We start from the raw sequence: 11158 nt of genomic DNA, 5'->3' as shown, positions 1-11158 counted from the left end.
AAACCATGTTCTCACATATCATTTTTTGTAAATTTCTTTTAACCAACTCATCAAAATCCAAGTAGATTAGTTATGATAATAAAATTATCTTGAAAATAAATTATTTTTCAATTGTCTCTAGATTTAAAAGGGGTAATTCGATGTGAGGAGTTTTCTTAAAAGCTAAAATATTACAGTTCTTTTTATAATTTTTTTGAAGAGTACTTCTGAAATTATATATAAAAAATTAAAAAAACATTCTAGAATGTAACTAATAAATAGAATTACAGAAATATTTTGTTATCTTAAAACTTTAATTTCATTATTCAAATACTAAATAAAAATCATTAGGATTCTATTAATCTTTTCCAACATTTCATCCTAATTCCATATTTTTCCAATGACTTCTAGAAAACACTTTGGTTGGTCAAAGTCATCCATTTTGCAAACAAGCTTTTCCCCTCCAATACACATTTCCTCAATGCTTGTTGCTAAAGCTGCTTTTAACTTCGCCTAAGTTCATTTCATTTGAGCATTTATTAAATATTGTAATACTCGCTCACAAAAGATTTCATCTAATTTCCTAATAACCCAAAATACCTCTTCCAATACGCAAATGGATTTCTCTCATAGCCTCCCACAGTGCCCCTTCTCATTTTCTTTATTCAGCAAGACACATTAATTAAAAAGGACAGCTTAGCACATCTTAATATTTAATATATGTATATATATGGATGCGTGTGCATATACAAATCTTTATTTAATAGTATATAACTTCAAACTCATGTTCAATTTTAGAAATTACACATGTAATTTTGATTAATATCATCCAAACAATTTTTAGCTTGTTGAACTGACTTCAAAAAAAAAAAACACACACAGCATCCAAATGTAAATTCTATTAAAATTAACTCAATGTTACCCGATCTTTTGTCTGGCAAACTTCAATTTTGCATAGTAGCAAATTGTAAACCACCACAAACATTTCAAGTTCGGTGCTCGTCTTTCATAAAAAGTTAACTCCAGGATGCCAAATCGGGCAAAAGACTTGTGATTGTCATGTCATGATCCCAACTTTCCCCCATTCTTTAAGAAAGGAGGAGGAAAGATCAAGAGAAAGGAAAGTAAATAAGACCACCCAAAGACTTTAAGAACCTTTGAATTGAATAAGCGTTCAATCAAAATTCAAAAGCAGGAGTTATTCAAAGAGAAGCTGACCAATAAAATAAAATTTTCAAAAAAAAAAATTGTGTCCAGTCAGCAACTTTACAAAGAGGAAAATAAGTCAGCAAACCCCTAATCATCATTCATATTTTCAAAAGCTAAATATTTCAGACCTGAACTCCTATGACATATCCCAAAATCTGGCAAGTGCTTTCTTGTGAATAAGCGTCTTGTAACTATCACCTGCCTGAACCTCAAGGCTAGGATCCAACTTTTTCTGCTGACTTCCAAGTCCTGCTCTACTTTCTGTGGCTTGTGCCTGCACAGGCTCTGTCATTCCACTCCCATCCTTACCTAGACCCTGTTCACCAAATTATTCACCAAACAAGCCGAAACAAAAACCAAATATGAAAATGTTAGTATCCTTCGGCAGATCTTCTGTGAAGAAATACCAAAGCATCGAGGGGCAATTCCATCCAAGTCTTCAGGTCCTTATACAAGTGATAAAAAATGAGTATGTATACTACGTTGTCTACAACAAAAACGTTTTCTAAATGTGAATCATACCCCCAGAAAGTGTTGAGCATTAGATTATTAACCATGATCGAGGTATCTAAGTGACACCCCAAAAAAAAAAAAAATCCGCCTTTCAAAGGTACAATGAATGCAAGGGCGTTGATGTTATGTTCTCAAAATACAAACCTTGCATTCCGCATTCCAAGGAAATCACCAAAAAGCCCGGCACAATTATTGGACGTACATATGAAATAAAGAAACCATTTTACTCCAATAAAATAGGAAGTATGCTAACCAGTCAAATGTAAGGTCAGCAATCACTCCAAACAGACATAAGCTCTAGCAAATACATCTAATATTACAGTATATGCCAGCTCATGCAGTGCAAAGAGAATGAAATGATACCAAGCCTTCTTGCCATCCCATGTTGCGGAGCATCCGATTGCCAACATTGTTCTCATCAATTGCTTTATCAGCTGTAATCACCTCGTAGGTATCAAGGTTGGCATCTCCAACCACACGTCCTCCACCAACCCCAGGAGGAAAAGGCATTGGATCACCCTTCCTCGATGCAAAATCTCGATCTTCAAAAGTCATATGGTAAAAACAAATTTTTTCTCAAAAGTCAATGCACACATCTGAGTACAGTTACCAGTGAACCTATGAGCTTCAAAGCTTACAGCTTTCTTATTGTAGATTTTCCAAAGATTGAACAGTGACATTTGATACCAAACACATCACTTGTCATGAAAAGGAAAGAAACCACTATTTTAGTTTTAATTTTTTTCCCAAGAATACTGTTAACCACCTGACTAGAGTTAATTTCATTTTCAGTAGCTGGGATAACTTAGCGCTTAATACATAAACTCGATTTTGTTTAGCTTCCTTTTGCTGCAGATATCTGAAATAATGTAAAATATTTATTTAAGCACCTAAAAAAAAAAAAGGAAATCCATAAACAGGATCTCTCAAGCCTAAGTTGCCACATCAATCCAGACATCCAATCATCAAATAGACACATTTTCAAGATATGCATACAATGCCGCATCTTAACAACCTAACATAAACTAAGAACTACAGCTACCTCTATTACTAGACCCTCGTAAGCAGCAACAATGTTCTGAAGCATTTATATATAATCACTTTTCCCCAAAAGTTCAGCAAATTTTTCAAAATTATTAAAATTTAAAGGCAATGAAACCTGAAATAAATTAAGCAATCTTACTTGAATCCCCAGATTCCAGATCAGCCAAATCATCCCCGACTGATAATGATGAACCATACAAACTTCTTCTCTCTGCTGCACGATCCCTATAGGTAGTTTGAGGTTGTTCCTTGGGAGCTGAAGCAGAATGAGGCATTTCTGAAAACCTTCTTCGGCCACTTCCACTAGCGACAGGTGTAGCATATGAACCCAGTGCAGAGACATCTGTTCTAAAGGGAGTTGCAACTGTTGGAGCGTCTGCATTTGATGAAGATGCCCCTGATGCACATGCAGCAGCTGAAGCTGTAGTTCCCGAGTAAGAACTATCAGATTTGATGATCCCTCTTCCAGAGCCTCTTATAACCCCCATCAGAGTGCCTCCAAGGCTATTACTAACAGGCCGTGGCTGGACCTGAGAATCTGAAGCAACGGCCTGAGAAGCAGGGGCCGTGGAAATCCCTGAAGTAGATGCATTATTCTCCCTTGTAGCTGTAGTCTCATTTTTGAACTTGCTCTTTGTCGGATATCCAGAAGATGACCTATCATCAATGGATGTGGATTGGTGATTGTCTTCCAGAGCTACACGAGTAGCTTGACCCTCATGACTCCTCTGCTTCCACATAGTCAACACATTATTCATTTTCTTTTTGTTAGCCAAAATACTGCTTTTGGAAGCAAGCTTTATCTCCTTCAATTTTTCTTTTTCTTTCTTCTCTGCAGCTATGGCAGCAGTTGCAGCTGCCTGGACTGCATCTGCCAAAGAAGCTGGCTTCTCAGCAGATGCAACAGTAGTAGCAGGTGCAGAAATAATCACTTTTTTACTGGTGGAGCTATCAGACACCTTGGAAGGTTCAGACTGATTACTAGGTGCTTTATTCTCGGTTTGATCAGTGCAAGGGATATATTGCTGAGTATTGTGGTCATACGAATACCAAATCCCATTATTACCATCATAGTAAAGACCTACACATCATAAAATGGTACAAGAAAAAATTAAGAATAGTATGAAGGAGCGAAAAAACAAAAATTAAGTGATTGTTATATAATTTAGAGATTTTAAAGAGATTTATTTTGTAGAGATTTTATAAAAAACACATTATTTTATGTTTGGTTACTATAATAAAAAAGTGATCATTAGTCAGTTTTAAATTTTATGATACCTTCCTTAACTTTTGTTTCATTAAAATGATCTATTATATTATTTTAAATTTTTATGTTATCTTTGCATATTTTGCTTCTTTAAAACACTCTCTCTCATCTACCATATTAGATTATTTTCAGAAGCTGCTCAAAGTTGTTCTTAAAATAATTAAAAATCTGCTTTTTTCTCAAATTATAATTATTTTCAAAAGTTTAAACAAACAATATAAAAACTCACAAAATAGATTTTTTTAAAAAAAAAAAAGTGATTTTTCATGAAATGAGCCAAAACAAACAGGCCCATAGTTGCATTGTTGAGTCTCTAAGATAATGCTGAATTAAAGGCTAAACTACTACATAAGAATAATCTCATATAGCATAAGCACACACATACTTGACAAGCAAAAGAAAGGAATTTTAAAACCTTGAGTATAAAGAACCAAAATGCTTGAAGAAAGAAACAGGGAAATACAGGCTTAATTGAAGACAGTCTGATAAATGTAACCCCAAAAAAAAGACATTCTGATAATTGACCAGTTAATCCATACTAGTAAATAGTAGTTGATAAAGAATAAATTTTCTCAAAATAACTAGAGAATTAACATCTGCAAAAGTGAAGCAAGATGTAATACCAGTATTCCCATCATAGTAAAACCCTGAAGCAGCATCATAGTAATAACCAGATGCTTCATCCCAAACAAAGCCTGTTTGTGGAGCCAATGCACCTGTCTGAGCTGCACCAGTTTGCTCGTGACCAGTGGATTGTTTGTCATCTGGATTGTATTCTTTAGGAGCCCATCCAACAGAATCATACTGATGAAAAGCAAAAAGGATAAGACATTAATCATTGACTTGACAGCACAAGCGCATAATGAAAAAATACCAGTGTTAGCAAGAAAACAATTACATTGGATTAATCAATATTCAGCAAAAGTTGCAAAATTTTATTGAATCAATCAAAAATCAGGCAGTGAGATTTTAGGCAAGACATGAAACAAATCTTTATATGGATCTTAGCATGTGTCTATAATAAATGGCATATATGACTGCAGGTAGGAAAAAAATTAATGACTCAACACATCATGAAAATGAGAGAAACAAGACCCATATCACCATAAAACAATCACCCAAAATAAAATCTTGACAAAGCAGCATATCCATTCTAAGCATCATCTACATTTCAAAAACAATCATTCATAATAATAAAAAAGATTACTATTACAAGTCAAAATAGATTATCTTGCATTGTTCTAGGCTTTTGATAGCAACAGACTTAGAACAATGTGACATCAAGGGATTATGATCTCAAAGGCCTTTTACAGAACCTCAATGGAAAAGGCAAGCGGAAGAACCTGCTTCCTTTTTCCATCAAATTTCACTCCAGTGGTAATAACTCGCTTTACTTTAACGGCTAGATGAAGCTCACAACAATACAATAAATAATTTGACAACATTAGCCTTTAAAATTACAGAAAGAGCATAACCATATTAAGACTTCGTGACAAATTGCATAGCATAAATTAAATAGGAGGAAAACCTGCTGAGAAAATGTTGCAGCCTCAATAGCAGCAGCTGCTAAACTACTTGACTGGGAAGGACCTGATGTTCCTGATCCAGGACCAAGGATACTTTTTGCATATGCTACTCTAAGAATCTGTCCATTCTTCTCGAGGGTTGTTCCATTCGTTGCTTCAAGAGCCTTGGTGGCATCCTCCACCTATAAATAAGTTTCTTGTCAAGCCCAGATCAATTAATGCAATCTCCCTCCAGAGTTTCTTATTATTTTAAAAAAAATGCAAATGAGCAGCATCAAGTGCGAACGGGTCAAGCTAGCACAAAGAAGCAGCTAATAATTTGTTTGTAAATAAAATGTCAAAGCTAAGTTTCTGGGGAAGTCATAGAAAACCTTGAGTTTAGAAAAAAACAGAAAAAAATTCACACCAAATTTTTTTGAAGTTTATTTGAATTTTCTTAAACCCTATCAAACATAAAGAACTTCAATAGAAAATGTCATGAATCTAAAGAAATACAAATAGCTCTCCCTTTACCTGGAAGAGAATATCATCAACTCAAATAAACATCTCTTAATAAACAATGTCAGATGATTTCAACTGCATTTACTTTTATATATTTTTAACACAAAATATAAAGAGATAATTGCCTTATCATTGATCATAAATGAACATACCGAATAAAAATGTACAAAAGCAAATCCCCTGGAGACATGAGTAAACTTGTCTCTCACAAGACGCAGATCCTGCAATTGAAAGCCATGATGACTTAGAGAATATAGCTTGAAACAAACAAGAACATCTGCACTACTCTACCATATAAGATGATAATAAAAGTTGCAAACACACCTTAATTGGAGCATGTTTGGAGAACTCATAGCGAAGCATTTCCTCATCAGCATTCTCATCCAATCCACGAACAACCAATACATGAGTTGGACCTGCTTACATATATCTTAGCTAATCACAGGGGGGAAAACACAAATGAAAAGTCACCTAAATGATAGAGAAGTTAGTTATTCTGACCTGCCTCTAATCCTTTCTTTCCCAAGGCTGTCGGATTTGACAGCGTAATATCTGCTGCAGGAGCATCCTCACTTCGTGGTTCATTACACTGCAATAATGAGAAGGTATTGCACCAATACCATATTAATAAACATATGAAAATCTTCCAATCAATGATTAAGCAATAAGCATGCCTCCCTATAGTAAATTCGACAAGACAACTGGAGATAACAGGACTGCAATGGACCAATTAGAAAAAAGCAATGCAAAAAAAAAATGAACCTGATAGCAGGATGTTCGCCGGGCAAAATTGATGTAGCCACATATGGTGCACATCCAGTCAGATGGTACTGTAATGCTTTTATGATTATGGCCTGATTTCATAGATCCCTCTTGACCAAAAGGTCCACCTGGACCTCCAGTTGGCTTACTACTGCAGCAAGTTACAGCCCAAGTTGCAACAAAATGCTTACAAGCAAAAGGTTTAACTGCACTTAACTTTAACTTACAAAATACAGATAATTCAAAGGACACTCAAGTGATGAAAATAAATGTAGAACTAAGTACCTATACTCAAAGAAGAGCCTTCTACCGTCCACAACGAGACCATCATCCCCAAGTTTATCCATCATCGCTCGTGCAGCTCCCTAACCCATAAGACTTATCTCATTATATCATTCTTAAAAGTAAATCACATGATATCAAAAAGTAATCGTTGAAAATACCACAGAAGGAAAATCAATAAATGCAAATCCACGAGAAATGCCAGAATTTCGCTCCTTTATAACACGAACATGCCGAAGTGGCCCCCATTCTGCCTGATAAGCAAACAAATATTGATGTCAAAAAAACATCAACGAAATTTAGAAGAGTAAATTGGAATAATCAGCCAATCAAGGAGAGCACATTACAAGAATCTGGTATAGATCTTCTTCATTGGCATTTTGTGAAAGACCTTTTACAACAACAGTAGCAGAGGGAGCCTAGGAAAAAAAATATCATTTGCATCAAATCCTCCACCAGCAACACATCCCAGATATTAAACTCAAAGAACAAGCACCATTTGACACATACCACTGAATAATGCTCACGTCGCTTCTCTTCACGATCCCTTCGCTTTTCACTTCTCTCATATCGACTATCAGCATGGCTGTCTTCTCGATAACTTCGACCATGACTTCGACCTCGTGGGGACCTTGATCTTGGACGATCATCATATCCATGAGATTGGGAACGAGAGCGTGAATGAGAATGAGAGTGGGACCGGGATCGAGAGCGAGACCGGGAACGGGATTGAGACTGCTCATGCCTCCTACGTGGACTCAAATCTCTTTCCCTGCTTGGATATCTTCTATCATGTTCCCGGTCACGAGATTCACGTCGCCTCCAACTGCTATCTTTTCTACCTTTCCCATAATCAGAATCATGACTATGACGGCCATGATCAATGTCCCTCTCATGGCTATCCTCCCTATAATGATGGGACACACGAGACCTATAGCTATAATCATCATATGAATAGTCATCACGATCATGTCCCCCAAACCTACCACCTTTATCATATCCTCGATCATCATAGTTTTCAATGCTGGCATAGCCATCCCGAAACTTTTCAAATTCTGGATACATGTCAACCTCCCTGTCTCTGAAAGCATCAATCTGATGGTATGAATCATAATAAGGCCTCTGAAGACGTCTAGACTCCCTGTCCAGCAAATACTCTTCATCATAACCTCTCCGTTTGGATTCACTCCAATGGCCAACAGCAGATCCTGATGGAGGATATGCCTCCCTATCCAAAGCATCACGGTGGAAGGCACCTCTCTGGTATATATTATCCCTTGAATACCTTTCATCTACAAACCTCCTTTCATCATATGAACCACCAACCCTGCAAAAGAAGGGATAAAATGGGAGGGAAGGATAAAATTTGTTTCTATGCACTCAAATGAGTATGCATTCTTATAGTCCAAAGTTTACAGTATGCGAAGCTAAAAAACAGGTGTCATCACTTGTTCATGCAAGAGATACTTACCAAAAAATTACAAAGCATTTAAATTCAGAAATAACTTGCTTAAGACAAAAAATTAACCACGAGCATTATATTACCGTAGTGGTGATGATAAGTGACAGGCAGCACTCACCGATAATTTGGCTCATGAGCCGCACCATAGCCCTCAAGAGCCTGTGGATTCAAGAGAATAAGTTATGTCAGCAACAAATAATCAATGATGACACGAGGTTAGGCAAATCCAGTCCATATCCTCACTGCCCCACAGCTTTCTTTCATATTCTCTAAGGGTGAGAAGCCCGGTAAAAAATCACATGAACCCTAATAGTTTCTTTGAATAATCATCCCATATAGGTGAATAAGGAGGAAACCACAATTACGCTGTTATTATCCCAGCCTTGATGTAGCCCATAGCGAGCAGGATCCATTTCTTGCAATAGCCCGAAGCTTTACCCCCTTGCAGAACTCCTAGAATTCAGGAGGAAAATGTCTCAAAACCTCTCCTGTAATATATGCACAAACAGATAGAGTTATCCACTATGAACCAAGAACCAATAACTCCGATGACTTTGACCTTGGCCTCTTCTTCCTTTACCGGAATATCGGAATCCTAAAAATACATTAAAATCCTTTCCACAAAAAGAGTGTCAGAAATACCCGTCTTCCAATCTTCCGTTACAAAGAAAAAGCAATTAGCTAACTTTTTTCGCATATCATCCAAAGGGGTGTCGAGAGCAAAAACAAAAAAACAAAGAAAGAAAGAAAGAAAAGAATCAAACCCAAACGATTATTCAGTGATAATCAAAATGCAAGGAGCCATCACTGATTGAAATGGGAAAAGTGACAGACCCCACGAAATACAGATGGACTTACCAAATTCACTACGCAACAATTGAACGTGGGCAATTATCTCCCCCTCAAGATTACGAAGATTGGTTTAAAAAAATAAACAGGAAACAGGAAACAGGAAACAATGACAACAACGAAAAATTCAGTTGGGGTTTTTACCGAAGGATCCTGAGATGAGAGAGATAGACCGTCCGTCAAGCACCAATCTTCCGTTCTCTGATCGAATAGATCTAGGGTTTTTCCTCGTGCAGAAAAAGAGAGAGACGAGCTGGAAAATACGAACAGCTACAGAACGAGAGGGGGAGATAGAGAGAGAGAGAGAGAGGCTGGGTCCAGGAAGATGGAAACAACAAGAAGCCTAATATGGCTGCGACCGGCTAAGTTGGGACACTGTCAATATATTGAGGTTGAGGTCACGGACCACAAAGACCATGACCAAGAGAGAATTTAATCTTTTAGATTTTAAGAAAGTTTTGTTTACTGCAGTTCAGTGAGGAACCTTAAAAATAAATCAAAATAATAATTCTATGTATAAAGTATATACTGCATATGAATATTAATTAAAACAAAAACAAAAAATGAACCCAGAAATTATATAACATCCCTTTAATGTTTATAATTATACTTTTATTATAATTAGAAATGTGCAAATATCCTTTAGTCTGATTCAACCCAAAACAACGTCAACTGATCCGATTCAGATAAAAATTAATCTTTCAAAACTAAAAAGATCAAACTCTTTCTTTGAGTTGAACTAGACAAAACACCAAGCATCTGAATCACTCAATCCGGTCTGATCCTATAAATTTATTTAATATAATTATAATTAATTTATTAACTATTATTACAATAAGTTAATTTATAATAATAATAATTAGTAATTTTTTGTATTTTATACTTATAAAGTCATGAATATTGAGCAAAATTTCAACATTAACCAATCTTAGTCTTCTCCTTTTATTGGTAAAAGTTGTTGTAACTTGGTATAGTGGACTTTAGGCATATTGAAAGTTGTTAAAGGTTGTTTAATTTAAATCATTTGTGTTGTAACTATAATATTTTTTATTATTGTTAGAGACTGTTGTGGATTTATAATTGTTGTTGTTGTTGTTGTAATAAATTTTATATGACTATAAGTAATTTTACTATGTTAATTGATTTTAGTAAGTTGAAATAAATTGATACCTCTCATAGATGAAAAAAGGGGAAAAAAGTGAGATACTAGATAAAATCGGAACTAGTCTCCTAGTCTTGCTGGACCAATTCGATCTTGTTCGATTTTGGGTTATACCAAGACTAGACTTGATTATGGGTTGCTTAACTTAATCTTTTTCATGAAAATGACTAGATTTTTGATTAAGCCAAAGTCCCATTAGGTCACGTTTTTATGTAGCCCTAATTATAATTAAAAACATGCCTCATATATTTCCCGTGCACATTTAATTCCTTTTGTTCAAACAAAAACATGAGCCAAAATATGCATATAATATATATATATATATTAAATATCAAATGTACAAATAATAAATGAATAATGATAAATGATTTTAATTTTTAAATAGTTTCATATTAAGTGGTGATTGTTTAATAATATTTATTACTTCTATTGTTTTCAAATGATATTAAATTATCATTTACTCAATTTCTTGTTTTATTAATTTTCTTATTTTTTATCTACGTAATAATTTTTTAAATCTCAATATATTTTTAAAAACAATAATTGTAAATATTTATTTAAAAATATGGAATTTTTAGTCCCTAAAAAATAATTGTAAATAT

The 11158-nt window shown here is 35.1% G+C and overlaps 1 protein-coding gene across 7 annotated transcripts; it reads right to left on the bottom strand.

The window, feature by feature from the left end:
• Positions 1 to 1122: 1122 nt before the first annotated feature.
• Positions 1123 to 9748, bottom strand: LOC129302154 (SUPPRESSOR OF ABI3-5). 7 transcript variants are annotated; one of them, XM_054940830.1, is made up of 16 exons: positions 9539 to 9745; positions 8911 to 9033; positions 8664 to 8704; positions 7594 to 8410; positions 7431 to 7502; positions 7245 to 7337; positions 7087 to 7166; positions 6802 to 6949; positions 6541 to 6628; positions 6364 to 6455; positions 6192 to 6260; positions 5541 to 5720; positions 4636 to 4816; positions 2885 to 3826; positions 2065 to 2243; positions 1123 to 1504 (listed from the first exon to the last, which is right to left on the bottom strand). In XM_054940830.1, exons 2-16 carry the CDS (start codon positions 8956 to 8958, stop codon positions 1325 to 1327), a joined length of 3210 nt encoding a protein of 1069 aa, XP_054796805.1. In that variant the 5' UTR covers positions 8959 to 9033; positions 9539 to 9745; the 3' UTR covers positions 1123 to 1324. The 7 variants fall into 7 exon arrangements, with proteins under 7 accessions (XP_054796805.1, XP_054796803.1, XP_054796804.1 ...); XM_054940828.1 differs by having other exon boundaries at positions 6802 to 6952; positions 9539 to 9744; XM_054940829.1 differs by having other exon boundaries at positions 6802 to 6952; positions 8911 to 8998; positions 9539 to 9744.
• Between the last annotated feature and the right edge of the window lie 1410 nt (positions 9749 to 11158).

Source organism: Prosopis cineraria, unplaced genomic scaffold, assembly GCF_029017545.1.
Source record: "Prosopis cineraria cultivar Desert tree isolate PC_DT_omini unplaced genomic scaffold, ASM2901754v1 PC2, whole genome shotgun sequence".
Classification (NCBI taxonomy): domain Eukaryota; kingdom Viridiplantae; phylum Streptophyta; class Magnoliopsida; order Fabales; family Fabaceae; genus Prosopis; species Prosopis cineraria.
The sequence above is the reverse complement of the archived record's forward strand: the minus strand, read 5'-3'. Positions and strand labels throughout refer to the sequence as shown.

Coding starts and splice junctions, on each gene's coding strand:
- LOC129302154 (XM_054940828.1), bottom strand. CDS start 8,958: ATGGATCCTGCTCGCTATGGGCTACATCAAGGCTGGGATAATAACAGC. Junction 6,629..6,801: donor GGCGAACATCCTGCTATCAG/GTTCATTTTTTT, acceptor TCATTATTGCAG/TGTAATGAACCACGAAGTGA. Junction 2,244..2,884: donor TCTGGAATCTGGGGATTCAA/GTAAGATTGCTT, acceptor TGACTTTTGAAG/ATCGAGATTTTGCATCGAGG.